The 25,175-nt window shown below is 37.2% G+C and overlaps 1 protein-coding gene across 1 annotated transcript in view; it reads right to left on the bottom strand.

Moving 5' to 3' along the window:
• The window catches only part of LRRC9 (leucine rich repeat containing 9), a gene marked incomplete at both ends in the record, with an annotated part of 106,522 nt that overhangs the window by 68,888 nt on the left and 12,459 nt on the right, over window positions 1–25,175 (bottom strand). Inside the window, 6 exons of the mRNA XM_080707300.1 lie at window positions 126–248; window positions 1,935–2,067; window positions 6,055–6,172; window positions 6,498–6,674; window positions 16,250–16,381; window positions 17,236–17,432. Of these exons, the coding sequence (XP_080563426.1) occupies window positions 126–248; window positions 1,935–2,067; window positions 6,055–6,172; window positions 6,498–6,674; window positions 16,250–16,381; window positions 17,236–17,432 (880 nt within the window). The remainder of the gene's footprint in view (window positions 1–125; window positions 249–1,934; window positions 2,068–6,054; window positions 6,173–6,497; window positions 6,675–16,249; window positions 16,382–17,235; window positions 17,433–25,175) is intronic.

Here is a 25,175-nt window from a genome sequence, read left to right as displayed (position 1 = left end):
GAAACAGATTGTTATAAAGTTTACAAATTTTGTTAGGAAAAGGTTAAGCTGTAAGCATTTGTATTAAATACAAATGTTTCATAATCAGGAAGATGAAAGCACATTTCTCTTTATAGCAAACATACTTAGTAAATATTTCCGAGGAATGAACACTGAATTAACCATTGGATAACTGGCTTGTTTGATGGATTCTTGTTCACGAGCCTGAACACTCTGGCCAAGAAAAACCTTCGTAATCAGGAGGATTCCTAAATTTAAAAAGAATAACACTTTTAACAGTCCATCAGTTTAATAATTTTCCAATATAGCATTCTTCATTGGCCCCCGACTTGACATATATTCTGTAAAGGTGGAAATCTGGATTATCTTGTTGGCAAGTGAGTGGCACATGGTGTGTACTTGATCCAAAATAGGAGCTCAACAAACATTTGCTGAATAAGCAAATGGTTATAAAGAAAAATTCTATGATTATATCAAGGAAAGTTTTACAGAAAAGGAAGAACAAAATAATTTAGAGATTTTTTTATTAGATAGTTTAAAATAACTTTTGTCAGTAAGTAGTTTAAGGTTTTTTTTTGTCACTGAGTAAAAATTAATCTGTGTCCAGGGACACCTAGCATAAATACAGTTTAAATCACAGGAAACACTAAATACATATCTACTGAATAGATGGATTTTTTTTCCCTTCACAGTCTCAAGATTCTAGAGTTTCACTAACTACATTTATTTATATGATTATCAATATTTATAAGCACCATAAAGGATAAACTGTCTAGTTTGCATAGGTGGTATCCCTATCAATGACCAGTGCTTAATACAAATAAGAGTTTCATAAATACTTGTAGAAAAAAAAAAGCATTAACAGAAGACGGTGAGGCAAGAACAGACATGATAAGCTGATATTTCCCCACCAATCTGTGGGTAAACCTTTCCAAAAGTGTTCTGCAAATTAGTTCTAATATTTTCATATTACTTATATATTTAAATGGCAAATAAGGTACTAAGTATGGATACATTAAAATAACAGATGTTTATCCTCTATGAGACAGCTTATAAAGCAAATCTGCACACATCACAATTTGTTTCCAGCTGACTTTAAATCAAAATCAGATTTTCTTATCATCTCATATTATGATGATTTAATACAAGTAAGTCCTGCCTTTCAGACTGCTTTGCCTGATTATCACATAGAAAAGCTAAATTCTATTTCCTCTTTCCTACAAGTCTATCCTGTAGAGAAATTTTCATACCTAATAAAGAGGCATTCATAATGATGCTTGGTGAAATATTATTTTAATCAGTTTTAAAAAGACTTGAATACAGCCTGTATATGTTATCAACAGGGGAATGTAGCTACTAGAAGAATGAAGTATACATCTACATGTATGGAGTTTGGTGTGTGTGTGTAACATAAATATGTGTGTATGTATATGAGTTTCTTTTTGTGATATACCATAATGAACAAAAGCAGACTGTGAAAAGTACCTGTGGATTAAGTGTCTGAGTAACAAGTGAGTTTCTCCCTATTAATGCTGATACACAGTAACCACTCACCAGGTATTTGTGGACTGTGACTAATAGAGAAAATCAATGAAATATGAAATGGTGTGAAGAAAATATCCTGGTTGGTAAAATCAAATATCAAAAATGGTATGAAAATAAAGTGCTTCAAGCCAAGTGTGGTAGTGTATGCTTGTAATCCTAGTACTTGAAAAGGTAAGACAGGAGGATCACAGGTTTGAAGTCAGCCTCAGTGACTAAGGGAGGCTCTCAGAAACTTCGGAGATCCTGTTTCTAAATAAAAAATAAAATAGGTCTAGGGGTGTAGCCCAGAGGCACAAAGGCCCCTGGGTTCCATCCCCAATAGACCCCACTAAAAATGTATTTGAAGACTTAGAACTTAAGGGTTGAAAGACACTGCACATTTGTATTACCATGTCTGAAGAGGTCAGGCTCAACTGAGTTTTTCTTTTCCTCTTTGTACTTTTGTTGTAGAAACTCAATTCGGGGACACTCACACATACTTAGGCTGTTAGTGAGAATTACAGCTTCTTTTCTGAGAGGTAGCTGTAAAAACAACACAAAACAAAAAACCGGTTTGATTTTTTTTTTTTTTTTACAAAATTGACAATACTTTGACTTCAATAGAGATGATTTAATATTTTATGTGTATGTATGGACAAAGCAACTAGCAGGCCAGACTCACTGGAAAGCAGGTAACCTTTAGGTCCAACTTCATTCTGTAAAGCCATTTAAATATTTAAAACTCATATGCAAACAGACTTATATATAAAGAACAAAATTTGTTCCTGGAAATTTGTTCCTTGACCAAAGTCAAGATTGACAACACTGTGGGGTGCAGGGGCAACAGCTTTCCTGTTTTGAGTATCCACTAGCAATCTTGTTAACTCCAAAAAGAAAGTCCTGTGGGAATGAGATTATATCAGAATGAGATTTATATCATAATTTTTGGTCTAATAATCCATACTGTTTTGTAGAAACAAAATGCTCTTTCCCTCCTTCCCTCTTTCCCTCCTCTCTTTCCTTCCTTTCTTCCCTGGGGATTAAACCCAGGGGTTATCTACCACTGAGTTACATACCCAGCCCTTTTTGTTTTTTAATTTTGAGACAGGGTCTTGGTAAATTGCCCAGGCTGGCAATTTTGCAGTCCTCCTGTCTTAGCCTCTCAAGTAGCTGAGATTACAGGCATGTGCCACCTTGCTCAGTCAAAGCATTTCTTATTGTGATTACATATGTAAATCTTAAGTTTGCATTGTAACTAGCATTATTTCATGACTTAAAGGATGAGTTGTTTGCCCCAGGAAAAAGAAGGAAACAACATTTATTGAAGGGAGTATAATGGTTTTGATTCAGATGTCCCCCTAGCCCTCATGGAAACAAAGTAGCAATGTTGGAAGTAGAATTTGGTTGCTAAGGAGGGGTCTCTGGAGTGTGACTTTGGGTATTACATGTTGGTTCTTGCCTCCCCTTGCTAGTTTTCTAGGCTTATAGTCTCCCTGGTTTGAGTGGAGCCTCTCTCCCTCCGTGCTTTCTGCCACTATACCTTAAGCTTCACAGTTACTGGCCTTTCCAGGCTTGAACCTCAAAATCCTCCAAAACTGAGCAAAGAAATCTTCCTTTCTCTAAATTGTGTGTCAGTCGTTTTGGATTATAGCAGTGAGGATGATGACAAAGACAGGAAAAAAACATTGAGTTATGTTTAGCATACATCATTTGAAACATTGGCTTATTTAGTACTAGGGAGTTATGTTGAAGCTAGTGTTTTTCTCCACTCCAGCCATCACTCTGTCTTACCCAGGCACTGCCAACCTATGCTACACTTCTCATTTAAATTGCTAACACAACTGTCTATTAATTCAAAACCCATCTTATAACATAGAGCATTGCGTATTTCTCTCTACTCCTTGGATGAGCAGCATAACCTAGAAATCTAGAACAACAAAAACACATAAAGAACAACAAAATCACATCATTTGCGGGGAAATGGACGGAACTGGAGAACATTATGCTAAGTGAGATTAGTCAGTCACAAAAAGTAAGAAATCAGATGCTCTCCCTAATATGTAGAAGCTAGGGAGAAAATAGGTCATAGGAGGAACTTTAGACAAAGAAGGAGAAACTATAGATGAGCAAATAAGGCGACCTAACTGAGGGGATGGAGTCAATCACTAAGTGAAACATAAGAAGTGGGCAGGGAATGGGTGGGAATTGGGTAAGGGCTAATTGGGTGATGTGTGCATATTTGCCCCTACCATCTATCTTTGTGTGTGTGTGTGTGTGTGTGTGTGTGTGTGTGTGTGTGTGTGACTGGGGTGGAACCCAGGGACTTTTCTACCAGACCTATTTTATACTTTATTTGGAAACAGGTCTCACTAAATTGCTGAGAGCCTCACTAAGTAGCTGAGGCTAACTTCAAATCTGTACAATCCTCCTGTCTCAGCCTCCCAAGCGCTGGGATTACGAGCGTGTGCCACCATGCCCAGCTACCTCTACCATCTTGTATTCCATTAAGAAATATGACTACAATGCACCAATTAAAAACTTAAAGAATTCCAGGCGTGGTGGCGCACGCTTGTAATCCCCGTGCTTGGGAGGCTGAGACAGGAGGATCGCGCTGGTTCGGAGCCAGCCACGCTGGTTTAAGAAACCCGGTTTCCACATTAAAGAAAAAAAAAAAGTTAAAAAATAGGTCTGGGAGTGTAGCCCATGGGAGTGTATCCCAGAGGTAGAAGGGCTTCCAGGAACCCCAGTACCACCAAAATAAATAAATAAATAAATAAATAAATAAATAAATAAATAAATACTTAAACAAGACTATATGCCACTTAGAGAAATGGACTGTGCTTCAAGACATTTAAAAAAATTACTTAGCTTAAATTTAAAGATTACCAGAGAGGAGTTGATATATATGAAGGAAAAAAGAGCCCCAGGAATAGTACACAAAAAATAAAATATAGAGGTTTTAAGGCCTTAACTATTTGTTTTTGCTAGTTATTAATATTGGGTCAGTACAGCTTTTTTTTTATCTTTTAACTTAGTCTAAATGTTTGGAGAGTCTGTGGAATTTTTTCCTTCTAAGTACAAGTTTCTATAATTCTCAGCAATTCAGTGTTTTACATCTTATCTTTTCTTGCTGTAACAGTCCAGCCCAGCTATCAGCCAGTTTCTAGCTGGACAAGGTTAGCCTTAGCTGGGGCTTTTGGCTGACATCCTAGAGACAGAAGAAAGGTTTTTATTTTTTTGCCTAAATATAGCTTATTTTTATGAACAATTCAAGCATACCTTATTCTCATTAGCAATAAATACTATCCTTCTTAGCAATCAATTCCAGCTCAATTCTCATCAGTTTGTATTAACTATGTGTTTAGTGCCGAATAGTCACTGTGGCTGAGGGCTGCCCTGGTGGGAGCAGCAGCACTGAGAACCACTGGGAGAATTCAAGGAGACAGTTCATCTCACTTAGGAGAGTCAGGAGGTAAAGCCCTCCGCACAGAGGCTGGTGGGGAGAAAACAGGGCAGCATTAATCTCAACCTTCCCCCAAGCTCTGTCAGGATGGTTCAGTTTTCAGAACTGAATGTGAACATTCTGACTCTGAAACCCTGGATTCCTAACCTCTGTCATATATCCTATCCAGAAAAATAAAACAAAAGCACTCTTGCCACCACCATCCTGCCAGAGCCACCACATCTTTGGCCTGAACTTCTGAAGCTGCTCCCCCACATAAAGACCTGCCATCTGCTCCTACTTTCCTCAACACATCCAGAATGCATTTTTTTTTGTTATTTTGTGTGTGTGTGTGTGTGTGTGTGTGTGTGTGTGTCCCTGCCAGCAACGCTGCAAAACAACTACCACTATAATTTGCATCTTAAAAACTGAAAGAAATAAGCACAGAGAGGTGAAGTCGTTCAGCTGGTGAGTAGTAAGACCAAGATTTGAATACAACAATGTTATGATTTTATGTGTGCTGTGGTAGGAAAAAGCTTGGGAATCGCTGCTCTATGCCAGAGTGATACAGCTGCCTCACTGAGAGGGCGGGAGCTAAGTGGGTTAGATATTTTGGAGCTCAGGAGTGACTAGTGATCAAGTAGAATAAGCAGCAAGACAGGAGTAGTGAGGCAGAAAAAAGGAATGGTGGCAGTGAAAGGAAAGAGAAGCCAGGATGGTAGCCAGGAAGTACAGCAAAGTTAAGGGAATCGTGTTCAGATGTAAACTCTGTAGAGTTTGCAGTCAATAGAAGATTCGTAATAGGTTTTTATTCAATTAAAGATTTAAAAAACAACAAAAGGATCATAACAAAAAATAAGATACCTATGGAGATTAAGTAGAGCAAGATAAATTAACCAATGGATTTACTGTACTATAATCCAAAATGGAAAGATGCTGTATTTTCTATGATGTCACTGAGGCTTTTGTGAGATAGAAGTGGAAATTTGCCATACATTTGAACAATGGGATTGGGACTCATGCTGAATTGGTGGCAGAACTGTACTCATTAGGAACCGAGCACTGCTCTATGTGGCATTTTAGATTACCTTGCTTGTTTCACTGTCTCTAAATCCCTTTTCAAGTATTTGTAGCAGTTGCTTTTTCTTCACTGTAACTTCAGGATCAAAAACATAAAAAAGGCATTCCAGCATCTTGCGATAGCTCCTTAAGAGTAATCGAAACAGAAAAAAGGTTGAGAATTGATTTCACAATAGCTTAGTCATATGTAACCACATTCCTTGCCAGAAATATTTACAATTTACATTCAGTGCTCCAGAGTCACTATTAATATCTCCATTCCCCAACCCCACACTCAACAAGAGGCCTGGCATGGATAAGTTATGAAGTCATCCTAGCCATGAAAGATGCATGGATAGAAAAATTTATTAACAGAGTTTATTCAATACTGTTAACTTTTAAAATGGAGTCCTTTTTACAAAATTAAGACAGACTTTTGTAAAATTGTTCATTATAGAATTCAAATTCTTACTCTGAATCATGGATATTTTCATGATCCAAAAACTTCTGGAATTTTTCTTCAAATTTCAGTCTCAGAATACGGTTGTTAACTTTAATGACACGCTTTACTTTTATTCCTGTAATACCATATGGTCTGAAGTCCCATGTACAGAAACGTGATAGGATTAATTCATAGCAGGAATTAAACCTATGGGAGAACACAAAATATATATAGAGAAAATAACAGATTTTCTTTAAAACTCTCAAGAACATAAAGTTACATATTAAAGAACATAAAGTTACATACATAAAAGAACAAAGTTATATATAAAAGAACATAAGTTAGATACATAAAACTTATTACTTATATTTTGTGGTTTTTTTCTAAAGATACAATCATACAATAGCTCTATTTTGGTTCAATCTGAGTATACTTACCCAGTCAATAAAAAAATGCTAAAATGTGAAATATAGCAAAAATCAGAGCTCTCTTATTAGATATTATATATTTCTTCTACCTAAAGCTATGGTGGCTGAGCAATCCTCTCTTCCTGAAAATACTTTATTTTCTTAGTTTCAGCAAAACTAAATATTCCTGGCTTTTTTCTTAGTGGCTGCTCCTTCATAGTTTTCTTTGCTAGCTTTTCTCTGACATATTTATTTTGGGGTGTATGGGATGCTGGGTATTGAACCCAGAGTGTAGTGCATGCTAGGAAAGTACTCTACCAATGATCTATACTCCCCCCACGCCCAGCAGTCTGATAGACATCTAAATGCTGGGTTGCCCTGGGTATCAGGATTTTGGCCGCCTTCCACAAACACCCTTCTCTAGGTGATTTCATCAGGTTCCTTGGTGTTCATATATATATATATATATATATATATATATATATATATATATATATATATATATGTTAACAAATTACAGTATTTTATTTCTAGCCTTTATCTCTACCCAACTTTGCTGGATATACTCAGACTTGAATATACAGCTATCTACTTGATACATTCATTTGTGTATGTAAAATGCCTTTCAAACTTAACCAGCCCCTGACCCCAAACCTGAACCTCCAAGGTGTTTCCCATCTCAGTATATGGCACAACCATCTAACTGGCAGGTTAGGTTAAAACAGCAGGAATGACCCTCTTCTTCCTTACCCTGGAGCCTTTATTCCAAGGGAGGAAGATAGGAAATCAGACCACAAATAAAATCATTTCTTAAGATAAGGTCTTGGGGAAGATCTTTCAGAAAAGATATTTGATCTGAGAACTGGAGGAGGAGAGGAAGGGGCCAGCTAGGAGAAAATCTCAAGAACAAGCCTGGACTGACTCGCTTGTCGGCTCTCCACTGCCCTCACCTGGCCATCCTCATAAAATTACCATCGGGTCTTAAAGTATGCATGAATCTAGATTAAATTGAAATTGAATAATGAATCATTCTGATATGGAAGTAAGTAATCCTGTATGGGACATGTCTAGCTTCTCACCTGCATAATAACTCAGGGCCTGAAAGAGTGTGAGCTAAAATCACACAAGTCTTTCCCTGTGGGTGGTCTCTCCCTGAGTCTAGCTGATCTAGTTTCCAGCATTTGCCTTTCTCATTTACAAAGACTTGGTGAATCTAGGAGTTCAACCAGAGTTGAAAAATGATGAGCTTCCCAAACCCAATTAATCCCAGAGGAGAACACAATGTGGTGGAGAAGGCTGATAGAGTGTTGCAACCTAGCAGGATGCTCACTAAGGAGTCCAAAGTAGTTAAGCAGCCACACTATCATCTGGGGTGGGAACCCTACTATACCTGCAAATGGATCATTTTCTGACCCTAAATCAGTAAAATCTTTCCTAAATATCATGTTCTGGAACTACCAAAGCACTCACTATTACACTCCTGTACTTAGACTGAAATTTGTGCTGTCACATTTTAAAAACTACAAATTTTGCTATTTAATAGGCATCTCAGAAAGGCTGGAGGGTTTTCAAGAATTGGTGAAAGCAAGGAACAGTCATGACCTACAGGAGTGCAAGAACCAGGAATGGGCACAGAAAGCTCCTTTCACGGGGCTTAAGGGGGGCAGAATCGAGCATCTGAACAATAAGAAAGGGAGGGCAAGGGATGCAAAAGCATTCTGGGTGAAATGAAGCAGGAGTCACTCATGTGGTGAGTGTCTTGTGTGCTCTAAGAACAGTGAGGCGCATAGTTCAGCTGACTAACCAGCAATGACAATTTAGAGACAATTAATCCTCTACTGTAGGTGAAAGATCTGGATATAATTTGTAAGGAAACAGCTACAAAGGCTTTTGTCTGATTTGATTTTCAAGAGTGCTTTGTTTTTAAGAAGCATGCCAGAAAGGATCACATGAGAGATCATTTAAGAGTCTCTGCTGATTGACTAACAAGTGCTGAGTGCCTCCGGCCTTGTGTTAGGTATCATAGCAACAGTCTAGGTGGGAAGTTAAGCAGACCTGCAGATCCTCTGGTGCAGATGATTTTGGTCACGGTGTACAGGAACAATGCTATGGAGGAAAGTCTGTAGCTTGTGGCACCTGATTAGACATGAAGATCAGTGGGGATTGAAGGTGGCATTGATTGCTAATAAGGGTAGTATTAATTGCTAATAACAATAAGCTATACGTAGGCAAAACAAACTCCAGCCAAAGACCTCGTCAGTTGGAGGTTGGCTGTTAGCTGGGGCCAAAAGATAAAGTGCAGAACACAGAATGCTGGGAATTATAGAAATCTACACTTAGAAGAAAAGAATTCCACAGACCCTCACAATGTTCAGACCAAATTAAAAGATGAAAAAGCAAGCTGCATTAACCCAGTATGGATTACTAATGATAATGCAAATGTAGCTAAAGCCTTCTTATTTTAGAAAGCCACACTCCTGTGTTACAAAACAAGCTGGCAACTACAGTGGCTGTTAAGCAGACAAGTTACCATAAGAGATAAAGATGTTAAAACTTCCACAAAGACTTTCTTCCATCAAGACTTTCTTTTTGAAGAGTTATTAAAAATGAACAAAGAACAATGTGAGCCATGATCGATGATGTCAGATCCTTGTGAGAATGAATAGTAGGGGCCACCAAAAAAGCTAGCACAGACCTACTTTTTGACTAGAGTTGGCCTCCCATCCTGCTAGCCAATAGGAAGACAAGATAACAAATTTTATAAGAAGACTGCATTTTCAAAGGCAAATAGTGTCTCACTTTCAAGGCACTCCATCATGTCTGATGTGGTGCTTTCATTACTCTGCCCCTCCCTTTTGCCTATAATGATAAAACCTTGCTTAAGCTTGCAGCAGTTCTGGCTTTTATTTCTATAGTAGCCAAGAATAAGAACCCATGTTGACATCTTAAATCATAAGAGACTGAGGGAGAGAACTGAGTTAAGGATGGCTTCAAAGTTTTTGAGCCTGTATAACCAAGAAAATATCAAAACAAAAACAAAGAAACTGAAAACTAAGTATTTTTACATTGTCTTGTCTAATCCTGCCAGGAACCCTTTGGGGCAGATTATTTTGCTCATTTTACAGATGAAGTTCAGATGGGTTAAGTGGTTGTCTCGAGATGATGCAATCTGAACCCAGGTCTTCTGTCTCTAACTCCTTTCTGTGTTCTGTTCCTTCATAGCTGATTCTCATTTGAATGTGTTGAGTTTACCTCGCTAGTTGGACAATCAGTTAGAAATGTCCAATATTCAGCAACCTATGAGAGACGTTGTAACTAGATGTAATTTGTCAAAGTGCAGGAGTAGAAGGGACTGGCAAGAGAAGGCATAAAAAGACAAGAGAAAATTTCTAAGTACAAAACTCAAGAGAGGTGGAGTTACAAGGAAGGAATGGTTAATAGTATCAAATATTATACTAGTCAAGAGAGTGAGGGCCCCTCACTTCATTGGGTTCCCAGTGAGTACTCTCACCCTCATTCATTCAGTGGAATCTGAGTATATAAACATCTATATATATATATTTCACTGACATATTCAGTTACACAGAAATATGCCTACAAACTTTTGTTAAAATATAAGTGATATATTGACTTAACAAATGTAGAATGCGTGTTTGTAAATGGTTGAAGCTTCATGTATGAAAATGCACTTCATAATCTTAGACATGGGTTTAATAAATGCTGTTAACTGACTTACTGACTTAAGCCAATATCGCATCAGTACAAAACAAAAGGTTTTGCTGCTGTAGTTCCTAGTAAGAGTAGGACATGAAATATATCTAAAGAATTAGATGAATAAATAAAAATATTAATTACATATAAGTGCATTTGTTAAGTGCCTATCTATAGAGTAATAGGAAAACTTCAGTTCGTAAGTACATATTGGAAAATGAATCTCTCGCTGTGCTAGATATGACTTATCAAGCAAAGGAAACAACATATTGTCTCCCAAGGAGCTCATACTCTTATTGTTTTGTGATGACTTAAGTTTAATTTGTATTGTAAATACACTGCACCTATAACACAGTTGAAAGCCTCTCAAGAACAAGAACAACATCTTTTATGCTGTGTCGTCCTCACTGATGAATGCTGTCTGATACTGATGGGTAGCTCAACTGGCAATACATAGGTAATGATGTGGATCCATAATGATAAAGCTGTAGTGACTACAAGTCACTCAGTTAGCAAGTCTCTGTAAAATAAGGATTTTTTTAAAAACCAGGAAATAAGCTGGGCGTGGTGGCACACACTTGTAATTCCAGTATTGGAGAGGCTGAGATAGGAGGATCGTGGTTCACGGTGAGCCTTAGCTACTCAGTGAGGTCCTTTGCAACTCAGTGAGACCCTGTTTCAAAATAAAGAATGAAAAATAGGGTTGGGGGTGAAACTCAGAGGTAGAATGCCCCTGGGTTCCATCCCCAGTACTGCAAAATAAACTGGAAAATATAATTGGCCTGCTTCATAAAAGAAGTGAAGCTAAGAAATATTAAATGATATACAATTAGAAATCTGCAAAGCTTTTTCTGAACATTTTAATGGAAACTTTTCTGCTTGAGTTTTACTTCAGTACTTTTTATTTAAATGCTAAATCCTAGGCCTTGAAAATATAAAGTTAATGTTTAAATAAAACAACTAGAAATTTAACATATAGCAATTTAAAACACTTTAGTTAACATATATAAAAGATGAGTGCTAAGGTGGCCAAGCTCGTAGGATGCTTGAGGTAAAAAGCAGGCCTTGAAATTCTGCCAACGTACATTTGATTATCTCAGAGTGGATCAAGGTTGTTCTTATTAAAACCAAGTAAGGACTTCCGGGAAGATGGCGACCGAGAAAAGCGGGGCTTAAGAGCCCCGCTAACAACAAATCTCCATTACCACAAAATCAGCGCCTTTCATAGCCAGAAAACACCATCACCAGTGAAACAAAAAATCACCAGGCTCCAGAGAGAAAGCGGACTGAGAACAGAGCCACAGAGGAGATACACCGGCCTCGCGCCCGAGGACGCTGCAGACGCGGCAGCAGCGCCATACTGCCGGAGGCACCGGCGAATTCACGGGACCGCTACAGCAAGCCGAGGTGAGCCACTGCGGAACAGCTAGGCAGGATTTCTCCGCGCAGAGAGCATCTAAAGCTCCCAGTGGCCGAGCTCAGCACATGCTGCAGGGATTCAGAGTAGAAATCAAAATCAAGAAGAAAAACGCCAGCCCCATAGATGAGGGCGTAGCAGCGGCGCCATATTGCCACCGGCGGCAGCAGCAGCGATTTCAGCGAGGCCAGTACAGCTACATCTGCGTACTCAAGAACAGTGAGTCAAATTGCGGGCCACAGAGGAGAAATCCCAGTACTGTACTCCCTGGGACTTGACCCAGTGGGGGAGGGGCGGTGGCAGAGATATCACACCATAGGAGAACGTGCAACCTGGCACCCCCCACAGTCTAAAGCAGCCTCTATCGACTCTCTGGGTCGGAGACTCTGTGATAAAACCCAGTAAAGGAGTAGTGGGGTCCGAGATACTAATGACTCGAGATCCAGAGCACCTTAAGTGAAATCATAGTGACCCAAGGGAAGAACCCAGAGAAGGCACAAACTTCCAAAATCATGGGAAAGAGGAATAATACTGGAGCAATGAATGCCCACAACCCCACAACATCAGAACCGAATAAAACAGAAAATCAGAGATTTCTAGAAGATCAAATCAGGAAAATAACTGTAGAAATAATAGAGGTTCTTCGAAAAGAACTCAGAGAGAGCCAAAAAGAGATAAAGGATGCAATTAATGAAGTAAAGGCCTCAATTCAAAGCACAAACAACCGATTAGACCACATGGAGAACAGAATCTCGCTCTTAGAAGATGAGCAATCCAAAAATGAACGCATAGTTTCTAATCTAGAAAAAAATATCCGACAGCAGGAATCTGATATTGAAGAAATATGGGCCCATTTTAAGAGAGCTAACCTAAGAATAATTGGAATAGAGGAGGGAAAAGAAAGTGAAACCAAAGGGATTAACAATCTCTTCAAAGAAGTAATAGCAGAAAATTTTCCAAACATAGAGCAAGAGGTTGATACAAAGGTCCAGGAAACTTATAGAACTCCCTTTAGACAGGATCGGAGAAGAGGATCCCCACGCCACATAATTGTCAAAATGACCAATGTGGAAGCCAAGCAGAGAATCTTAAAGGCAACAAAAACAAAGGGCCAAGTGACATTCAGAGGCAAACCAATTAGAATCACTCCAGACTTCCCAAACCAAGTCATGAGAGCCAGAAGGGCTTGGAGTAACATATTCCAAACTCTGAAAGAAAACAACTTCCAGCCAAAAATTTCCTACCCAGCAAAACTTTCTATCAAATTAGATGGAAAAATAAGAAGCTTCCATGACAGACAGAAACTGAAGGAATTTATGTCTTCAAAACCAGCACTAGAGAAAATACTCAAAGAGATTAACTACAAAGAAGAAATAGGTAACACACACCAGAACCAGAGAAACAAGATTTTCCATCCAACAGACAATTAAGATTGGTTATCTGTGGAGATTCATTATTTATGTTAGTCTTTTACCTATCTCTAAATGGTATTGTTTGCCTTTATTGTTGTTAATTTTTAGGATTTCTAGTTGGAATATTAATATACCTTCAGATATAGCAATTGGAAATATTTTATCCCATTCTATTAGTAACTTTTAATTCTGTTTACATTGTCTTTGGATATACAATTTTTTTTTAAATTTTTTAGGGAGTCTGTATACTCCTCTGTTGCCTGTGCCATTGAAATCATAACCAAGAAATCACTGCCAATTTCAATGTTGAGAGGTTTTATGACCCAGATTTTCTCCTAAAAGTTTATAGTCTTAAGATTTATATTTAGGTCTATTATCTATTTTGAGTTAATATTTGTATATGAGATTAGGTAAGGGTCCAATTTTATTCTTTTCCATGTAATTATTATTTTTTAACAATATTTAGTTAAAAGATTATCATTTTCACCACCAAATGTTCGTGGAAACCTTGTCAAAAATAACTTGACAATATAGGGAAGAATTTAGCTCTAGGCTTTTATTTAACTCCAATGGTTTATATATCTGCCTTTAGAATAGTACTACACTGTTTCAATTATTGTAGCTTTATATGGTTTGAAATCAGAAAATATATATCTTCTAGCTTTGTTCTTTTTCAAGATCGTTTTGGGTACCTAGACTCCATATTCCATATTAGGATAGATTTTTTTCTGAAAAATAAATATATAAATATATGATAGTTTCACCTAAAAAATAGAAAAAAATATTCTCTGGTAAGAAAGAAAGCAAAAAGAAATATTGAAATGTTATCTTTAAGTCATCAAAAGCTTGGTATCAGACAAATGAAACTGTTATGTGAGATTATCATTTTTAATTTTAGATAAATTGCCATAATACTAGATGTCAACTACTAAGCCAAGCATGGGAGGGAGGGATAGGGAGAGAATGGGGTGGGGATTGGGTGGGGGCTGACTGGGAAAAGTGTGCATGTATGTCTACAAAAGTATGTATCCTACTATAATGTATGAATACAGTGCACCAATAAAAAATAAATAAAAAATAAATAAAAAGAAAAAAAAAGAAAAAAAAATTGGTCTGAGAGTGTAGCCCAGAGGTAGAAGGGTTCCATCCCCAGTACCACCAAAAAAAAAAAAAAAAAAAATTTTTTTTTCTTTTTCTTTTTTGGTACTGGGGATTGAACTCAGGGGCATCCTACCTGTGAACTATACCCTCAGCCCTATTTTTTTTTTTTTTTTGGTGGTACTGGGGTTCCTGGAAGCCCTTCTACCTCCGGGCTACACTCCCAGACCTATAAAAAAATAAAAAATAAATAAATAAAACCAAGTAAACAATTGTTAATAGTTACCAAATCCATCAAAGCTATCTACTATCAGGCTGCCATAGTTATCTAATTGGCTGTTTAGTCATTTTGCTTTAAAATATTTTTATCAATCTACTTTTTTGTTAAGTGCTTTCCTTGCGCTAAAAATATTATTTTAACAAACAATTCTATGACTATATTTCCTAAACAAGTTTTAGACTGAGTATAAATGAAAGACCGAAAAATTTTGTGCAACCTGCAGATACACTATTCAGTTTATGCTCTTGAAAAATTAAGACTTTGTTTTTGTGGTAATAGCCATAAAACCTTTTTATATCCTGTACATAAATATCAAGTACTGTGGCTAAGCATACATGGTAACTGCTAGGATGAATTTATATAAAATATAGTACTTTAAATGTTCTCTTTCTCCTTTGGGAAGATATTCTCACACTTTTCTACAACAGTGAGAAATTTTCACTTACAGGAAAGTAAAAAACTATCTTTAATAGAAAGCAGGAGCTTGGTTTAAAGTAACTCTAAAAGCCACGTTTTTTTCCATAAGTTAATGCAAATTTTACATTTTACTCCATAAAAATTGGTATTTGTTTTGCCACTGACTTTTAATAAAATCATACCATGTGTTGTGCAAGTCTGTTCTGTAGTTTCATCTGCCTCTGGGTGTATCTCCACAAACCCAGGTAGAGATATACCCGTCATGGGTGTAGAGCGATCTTTGGCTATTTCACAGGCTCCTCATTTTAGTGATTCCAGAAATATGAAAGTCACAATTAACAATACTTTTCTTCAAGGCTCTCCTTTCCTTTTTGTCTTTAAGGACTGTTGCCCTCTTGTTGCTGCACAACCACTTTCTAGTCTCTATTGGCAGATAGGCCTTGGTCTGAAGTGTGGACACTTGCTTTCTACTTCTGTTTCTGGGATTCTCTCCACTTTGGTCCAGATGGGCTTTAGACCTGAAGTCTTGGTTTAAACACATGCCGTATTCTAACGTGCAGAGTCCACATGCAGCCTGATGGTAGTTAGTGCTACATAACTGGCTCCACTCTGACATCTGCAGGACAGCTTCCTCCCTGGCAGCCTCCTGCTCTTGCCAGCTCTTCTTTGGCATTCCTGCTCTCCACCGATACTCAGAATTCAGGGCACTCTCCACTCCAGAATCAAACAGTACCTAACAACTATTACTTAACCATAAACCATTTTTTCTAAATTATGTTCTGTTCTTTTCTAGAGAAAATTGTGTAAAGTACAATGATATACCATTAAGATGCCTTTAAGATTGGATCATGGCAATAATATCAACAGATAAATACAGTGGTGGGAAAGCAGGTAACTGACAATTTGCACTTGATAAATATTCTACACTAGAAATGTTTCTGAAAATAGGACATTTTAAATTTATAAGTTGATATTTTAGTTAATGACCCTAGGTACTAAAATTATTTTCAAAACTATACTTAAATTTCAGACAGATTTACCAGTCATCAGATCGAGTGCCTTCTTCAAAATGAATATTTCCCACAGTCTCCAACTCTATTAGCAAAAATGGGATCAATAAGCCATGACTTTTCTTCTTTTGTTTTACTTCAGTACGATATATTGCTTCAATTCTATTGAAGAAATATATATATATATATATATATATATATATATATATATACAACTATTAGAAACATTTAAAATCACAACATTAAAGTTAATGATAACTTTTTAAAAGCAATGTTAAAATATATTAGTTTCTTATTCTCAATGGATAAAGAAAGCTTGATGCTAACAGTTAAACTAAGTAAAAGACACTATTTTTGGCAACTAAAATCACTTTGAACTTTGTTAACCTCAGGTTGTATGAAGAAGGTGAGAAGATTTTTCTGGTTTTAACACTATGGTTTTCAGATCTTAGACAAATCATTTATCATTTTTATGCCCGTTTTTCTCAGTGAAATGATAATACTAATAGTATCTATGTGTTAAAAGGTTGCTTTGAGACTTATGTGTAAAACTCTTAGCCAAAAGTTTGACATGGAACAGAAATCCCCAGAATTACTACTTTTTAAAAATTATTACAGGGCAAACTAACTTATCTACTTACTGCCTTAGCAAATAAAAAAAAGTGTATGACATAAGGACTGTGAATGAAATAAAGTCTATGTATGTGCTTTTCTGGGTCTCTGTTTGGTGAGTTTCTGCTCCAGTAAAACTCTAGCTCTTTTAGTCTGTAGCCAACGAGCAGTGGCCTGTCACAAAGCCACCCAGAGGCAGCTCCTGATTAAGAAATGCTTCTGCCATTGCTTTGCGCCAGTGATGCTTATATGTATAAGGAACTGGAAACTAGGAACACATTTTATGTTTTAATTCATAATATAATTCTTCCCACTCCTGGGGAAGGGAGCTGAGCTCAACCGAGGGCCCCCAAAACTCTTATTCTCACACTCCAAATCTGAACTAGACAGTTCATTAAACATACTCATCTAGCTTTTTGTTCCAGAATGTTACCCTTTCATTCAAGGCATTTAGTTTGGTCAGTATCTTCTGTTGAAGACTTAGTTCTTCTGTGGCAGTTTCACGATTCTTTGGTTTTTCAATCTCAGTTACTTTATTGTTATTGGATCTGTCACTGTGCCCTTTGCCAGATACTTTGAGTTCAGCCAGTTCCCGTTCCAACTGTGGAAAAGCAAAGTTCAAGACAGCAAAATAAAAATAAAATGGGGAGAAAGCAAAGTTTGAATTCAGAATTTTTTAGTGAGAGCTATTAACTAGTTAATTAAAATTAAAGTAGAAATCTAGGTAATAAATAGGTCAGGCTTCATGAAAGCATGTCAAACACCTGCTTTAATTTTAATACAAGTTCAGTAGGCTCATTTCTCTTGAACAAGTGATGACCTTATATACTTGAAATATGGCAGTCTCTCAATTGAAAACAAGCAAAAAATAGATAATGAAATATTGTTGAGTTTGCTTCTATTAAAGCCAAGGGAAAAGAAAAATAAATGCTGGTTTTGGTGCAAATAAAAACTTAAACTTCAAGTAATATAATTTTTAATATAACCTACTTTTCAAATTTACAATTATTATTATTATTTTTTTTTGGTGGTACTGGGGTTCCTGGAAACCCTTCTACCTCTGGGCTATACTCCCAGACCCATTTTTTTCATATTTTTATTTGGAAACAGGGTCTCCTAAGCCAGTGCACGCGGCTGGCTTCGAACCTGCGCGATCCTCCTGTCTCTGCCTCCCAAGCGTGGGGATAACAAGCGTGCGCCACCACACCTGGCCTTTACAATGCTTTTTGAATTATGGTGTTATGGAAAAAAGGTTAACCATTAAAAATATATAAAAGCTTGTAGACAGAAATGCACATTTTTCTTTTTGCTTCAATTTCCTACTTGATTCAAAACAGCAATGGTATGTTATAGATTTTGATATTTTGAAAGTTTTTATTCATATGGACCCTTTTGCATTAATTTAGATATTTAAGATTTTTTTTCAACAAATATTATCTTGATTACTGAGGCTTTGGGCACTCCCTTAAATTTGGGGCCAAGGCAAGAGCCTCATTTACCTTCTTCTAACCCCAACCTTGTGGGATTTCATGATAAGTTGTATTATAGATAAAATATATAAATAGAAATTTACTAATTATCTGTATGTCCTTACTGAAATGACTGAATAGGGCTGTTAAAATGAATTAAGATTATGTATAAAGTATTTATAGTTCACATAATCTATAGATATTATTTTTCACATTTGCAGATTTTACTTAATATAGGATGAACATCCTTAATCTGAAAATCCAAAGTTCAAAATGCCCCCAAATCTTAAACTTTTTGACACATTTTAGATTTCAGGTTTTCAGATTAGTTATGTTCAACCAGTAAAGTCTATGCAAATATTCCAAAATCTGAAACCCTTTTGGTCCCAAGCATTTTGGAAAGGGAGCACTCAAACTCTGCATACATTTGCATATGAAAATGAAAAATATAGAATGACTTCCATATACTGTTTATTGTGGTTTCTATTCAAATCATTTAATTTTCATTTCAAACTTTCAGAATATTTTCCAGATTATAATTCAAATTTGCTTATTTTAGGATAAGCACTGAATAAATTTCAAAGCCTTGGGTTTTTTTTCCCCATTAATCACAGGTTGTAATTTAATTTGGGCTGCTTTTGAATTCCTGCCTGTTCAGAGACTGAATATTACTGATAGCTACAAATTATAAGGTGATCTGATTTTTGATGAGTCTGCATAGGCACACAAGTAAAATAATAAAACATTTATGTCTGGAAGAGGTATAGTCATTTCTCTCAAGCCTTTTCTAGATGTGATTGTTGATGTCCAAGTGGTTAAATGAGAGGCCAGGAAAAAGCCTTAGAGTGTGTGTGTGTGTGTGTGTGTGTGTGTGTGTGTGTGTGTGTGGTACTGGGGCTCCTGGAAACCCTTCTACCTCCGGGCTACACTCCCAGACCTATTTTATATATTTTTAAATTATATATATATATATATATATATATATATATATATATATATTGGTACACTGTATTCATACATCATAGTGGGATACAAACTTTTGTAGACATACATGCACACATCGCCCAGTCAGCCCCCACCCGATCCCCACCCCATTCTCTCCCCATCCCTCCTTCCCATGCTTGGCTTAGTGGTTGACATCTAGTACTTTAGCAATTTATCCAAAATTAAAAATGATAATTTCACATAACAGTTTCATTTGTCTGATACCAAGCTTTTGATGACTTAAAGATAACATTTCAATATTTCTTTTTGCTTTCTTTCTTACCAGAGAATATTTTTTCCTATTTTTTAGGAGAAACTATCATATATTGATATATTTATTTATCAGAAAAAAATCTATCCTAATATGGAATATGGACTCTAGATACCCAAAACGATCTTGAAAAAGAACAAAGCTAGAAGATATATATTTTCTAATTTCAAACCATATAAAGCTACAATAATTGAAACAGTGTAGTACTGTTCTAAAGGCAGATATATAAACCATTGGAGTTAAATAAAAGCCTAGAGCTAAATTCTTCCCTATATTGTCAAGTTATTCTTGACAAGGTTTCCACGAACATTTGGTGGTGGAAATAATAATCTTTTAACTAAATATTGTTAAAAAATAATACTTACATGGAAAAAATAAAATTGGACCCTTACCTAATCCCATATACAAATATTAACTCAAAATAGATAAAAGACCTAAATATAAATCTTAAGACTATAAACTTTTAGGAGAAAATCTGGGTCATAAAACCTCACAACATTGATATTGGCAGTGATTTCTTAGATATGATTTCAATGGCACAGGCAACAGAAGAGTATACAAACTCCCTAAAAAAATAAAAAATATTGTATATCCAAAGACAATGTAAACAGAGTTAAAAGTTACTAATAGAATGGGATAAAATATTTCCAAATGCTATATCTGAAGGTATATTAATATTCCAACTAGAAATCCTAAAAATTAACAACAATAAAGGCAAACAATACCATTTAGAGATAGGTAAAAGACTAACATAAATAATGAATCTCCACAGATAACCAATCTTAGTTGTCTGTTGGATGGAAAATCTTATTTCTCTGGTTCTGGTGTGTGTTACCTATTTCTTCTTTGTAGTTAATCTCTTTGAGTATTTTCTCTAGCGCTGGTTTTGAAGACATAAATTCCTTCAGTTTCTGTTTGTCATGGAAGCTTCTTATTTTTCCATCTAATTTGATAGAAAGTTTTGCTGGGTAGGAAATTTTTGGCTGGAAGTTGTTTTCTTTCAGAGTTTGTAATATGTTACTCCAAGCCCTTCTGGCTCTCATGACTTGGTTTGGGAAGTCTGGAGTGATTCTAATTGGTTTGCCTCTGAATGTCACTTGGCCCTTTGTTTTTGTTGCCTTTAAGATTCTCTGCTTGGCTTCCACATTGGTCATTTTGACAATTATGTGGTGTGGGGATCCTCTTCTCCGATCCTGTCTAAAGGGAGTTTTATAAGTTTCCTGGATCTGTGTATCAACCTCTTGCTCTATGTTTGGAAAATTTTCTGCTATTACTTCTTTGAAGAGATTGTTGATCCCTTTGGTTTCACCTTCTTTTCCCTCCTCTATTCCAATTATTCTTAGGTTAGCTCTCTTAAAATGGGCCCATATTTCTTCAATGTCAGATTCCTGCTGTTGGATATTTTTTTCTAGATTAGAAACTATGCGTTCATTTTTGGAATGATCATCTTCTAAGAGCGAGATTCTGTTCTCCATGTGGTCTAATCGGTTGTTTGTGCTTTGAATTGAGGCCTTTACTTCATTAATTGCATCCTTTATCTCTTTTTGGCTCTCTCTGAGTTCTTTTCGAAGAACCTCTATTATTTCTACAGTTATTTTCCTGATTTGATCTTCTAGAAATCTCTGATTTTCTGTTTTATTCGGTTCTGATGTTGTGGGGTTGTGGGCATTCATTGCTCCAGTATTATTCCTCTTTCCCATGATTTTGGAAGTTTGTGCCTTCTCTGGGTTCTTCCCTTGGGTCACTATGATTTCACTTAAGGTGCTCTGGATCTCGAGTCATTAGTATCTCGGACCCCACTACTCCTTTACTGGGTTTTATCACAGAGTCTCCGACCCAGAGAGTCGATAGAGGCTGCTTTAGACTGTGGGGGGTGCCAGGTTGCACGTTCTCCTATGGTGTGATATCTCTGCCACCGCCCCTCCCCCACTGGGTCAAGTCCCAGGGAGTACAGTACTGGGATTTCTCCTCTGTGGCCCACAATTTGACTCACTGTTCTTAAGTATGCAGATGTAGCTGTACTGGATTCAGTGAATTCTCTGCTGCTGCCGCCGGTGGCAATATGGCGCCGCTGCTACGCCCTCGGCCGTGAGGCTGGTGTATTTCTTCTTGGTTTTGATTTCCACTCTGAATCCCTGCAGCGTGTGCTAAGCTCAGCCACTGGGAGCTTTAGATTTTACCTGCGGCGAGAAATCCCGCCTGGCTGTTCCGCAGCGGCTCACCTCGGCTTGCTGTAGCCGTCCGGTGAATTTGCCGCTGCCGCCGGCAGTATGGCGCTGCTGCCGCGTCCTCAACACAAACTGTTCTCAAGTGTTTTGGGGATTTTTAAGTAGCTCTGCAATGTTAAAGGAACCATTTGATTTTCTCCTCATTCCTGTGTTCACTGTCTCTATGTTCATGGAAGGTTGTTTACTGAAGGACCATGTTTGTTGGTTGCCTTATAAACTATATTTACAGATTGTAATAGTTCTGCTTTTGCATGTCCAACCCCAGGTGAATTTTCTAATTCACTGAATGAGACTGTTATTAGACCAGTTGTAGACCAAACTCTTGCTTCTTAGATGTGGAGAAATTGTTGAATATCTTATATCCTTCATAATATCTAGAATTTTGTTTTTTGCCTTAATTTTAAAAAAAGAACTCTTGGAGTTCTTTTTTTTGTTGGAGTTACTGGTAATCTAGTTGAAAGACATAAGAATATAAACTAATGTTATATCCACCTTTGGCTTGACATTTTCAACTCTGAAATATCAGGGCTTCTCAAAATGTGGTCCACAAAACAACCTGCTTCAAGATCACATCGGGTGGGGGGGCAGTGCTGAACCTCTGCCAAGGAAAACAAGCCTACCAGATGCAGCTTTAGATGCTCCGTGCACTGAAAGATCCCGCCTGGCTGTTCCACAGCGGCTTACTTGGCTTGCCATAGCCGTCCGGTGAACTCGCCGCTGCTGCCGGCAGTATGGCGCTGCTGCCGCGTCCTCGGGCGTGATGCTGGTGTATCTCCTCTGTGGCTCTGAGCTCTGTTCTCAGTCTTCTTTCTCTCTGAAGCCTGGTAATTTTTTTGTTTCTCTGGTGATGGTGTTTTCTGGCTATGAAAGGCGTTGATTTTGTGGTAATGGAGATTGGTTGTTAGCGGGGCTCTTAAGCCCCGCTTTTCTCAGTTGCCATTTTCCCAGAAGTCCCTATTTTATATTTTTATTTGGAAACAGGGCCTCTTAAGCCAGCAGGGCTGGCTTTGAACCTGTGTGATCCTCCTGTCTCTACTTCCCAAGTGCGGGGATTACAACTGTGTGCCACCACACCTGGCAAAGCTTTGGGTTTTAATGGGTACTTTTTCTCTTGTTAAACATTTAGGTAGTTTTCAATTTCTTGCTTTACTTATGGCATAGTGATGAATAACCATAGAATAGAGGGCTAGAGGTGGATTTTCTTTTTTTTTTTTTTGGTGGTACTGGGGTTCCTGGAAGCCCTTCTTCCTCCGGGCTACACTCCCAGACCTATTTTATATTTTTGAAACAGGGTCTCTTACGCCAGCACGGCTGGCTTCGAACCTGCGCGATCCTCCTGTCTCCGCCTCCCAAGCGCGGGGATTACAAGCGTGCGCCACCACGCCCGGCGTTAGAGGTGGATTTTCTAAGTCAAAGGCTGTGAGTATTCTTAGGCTGTTAGTACATGTGACTACGGTTACACTCCCATCAGGGCATATGGCATAGTACATTCATCTTCACCAGTCTGAGCACTACTATGTATCTATGACTTGGTAATGCTGTAGCTAAAAATGGCTTTTTGATTTCTTAACATCTGAAAATTAATAATTAAGCTCTTCTTTCAAGTGTTTGTTAATCATCTAATTTCTTTTATAAAATGCTAGTTTTGCACTTTATTCAGTTTTTCTATTGGGATATTTATTTTTCATCTTGTTTCACTTTTGAATATATTTTTTTTTTACCAAGGATAATCATTTTCCATTATGTTAGTGGAAACAGCCTTTTCAGATTTGTTGCCTCCTTTAATTGCTAATGCTTTTCAGAACAAAATAATTTTATTTTTTGCAATTAAATCTATATTTTGTTTTGTTGTAATTTTTAATAATTATTTTATTTGGCAGGCTGATATTAAATGCAGTATCTATATATTCATTCTTGAAACTTGTCATCTTTTTCCCCACAGGTATTTACTTCTGGTACAGTGAGAACTAAGGATTTAACTCTCCTATTCAAACAATTTGACTTTTCTAATGCCATTTGATGAACAATCCTTCTCCCCTTCCTTCACCTCTGTTTTCTCTTCCTTCCTCCTCCCTCCCCCACTTTTCTTCCTTCCTTATTGGGTTATCAAATTGAGGATTGAATTTAGGGGCATTCTACCTCTGAGCTATATTCCCAGCCCTATTTTATTTTTTATTTTGAAACAGGGTCTCACTAAATTGTGGAGAGCCTTGCTAAATTACTGAGGATAGCTATGAACCTGCGATCCTCCTGTCTCAGCCTCCCAAGTACAGGTATTACAGGAGTGTGCCACCCTGTCCAGCTGTTTTTTTCTTTCTACTACAAAAATATAAGTTTTATATATACATGGTTCTGTTTTGAGGTAAATAGTCCTTAATTTAGGAAATAGGTACAACTTATTCCAAACAGAAAACATTCATAATATACCACTAGTGTATGGCCTGATTTAATGTTTCCCCATGTGGTATACTTTAAGAGTATTCACAAAGGGATATATTTTAGCACTGTGAACAAGAAAACGTATTTTGAACACAGCCTGCTGATGTGTAATAAAAATGCAGCTGAAATTAATCTAACAGATCCCTGTAACTTTTTTTTTTTTTTCAACACTGGTGATGGAAGCCAGGGGCATTCTACATCTGAGCTACACCCCCAGCCCTATTTTTTATTCTTTATTTTGAAACAGGGTCTCACTGATTTGCAAAGGGCCTCACTAAATAGCTGAGGCTGTCCTGTCTCTGTCCTTGAACTCTGATCCTACTGTTTCAGCCTCCCAAATGTTGGGATTACAAGCATGCATCACCATGCCTGGCCCTTGTAATTCTTTAAAACATATGTATATTGCCGGGTGTGGTAGCTCACGCTTGTAATCCCTGTGCTTGGGAGGCTGAGACAGGAGGATCTCGCAGGTTCAAAGTCAGCCTCAGCTACTTAGAGAGGCTCTCAGCAACTTAGTGAGACCCTGTTTCCAAATAAAATATTAAAAAAAAATAAGTCTGGGAGTATAGCTCAGAGATAGAAAGCCCCTGGGTTCCATCCCCAGTACCACTACCAAAAAAAAAAAAAAACAAACAAACAAACAAACAAACAAAAAAAAACCCCAAAAAACCCAGAAAGCAAAAAAAAAAAAAACCAAAAAACTCAGTATTGTGTGTGTGTGTGTGTGTGTATGTGTGTGTGTGTGTATAAAATATGTGTTTGTTTCAATGGATTTCTATTCAGCTATAAAGAAAAATAAAATAATAGCATTTGCAAGAAGATGGAAGGAACTAGAGAACATTATGTTAAGTGAGATTAGTCAAGCACAGAAAGAGAAGGGACATATGTTTTCTCTAATATGCCCAAGCTAGGGAGCGGTGGTAATACCAGAGGGACTCCAGATGATGGAGGGG

The sequence above is a fragment of the Muscardinus avellanarius genome (assembly GCF_963383645.1).
Source record: "Muscardinus avellanarius genome assembly, chromosome: 12".
NCBI classification, from domain to species: Eukaryota; Metazoa; Chordata; class Mammalia; order Rodentia; family Gliridae; genus Muscardinus; species Muscardinus avellanarius.
The sequence above is the reverse complement of the archived record's forward strand: the minus strand, read 5'-3'. Positions and strand labels throughout refer to the sequence as shown.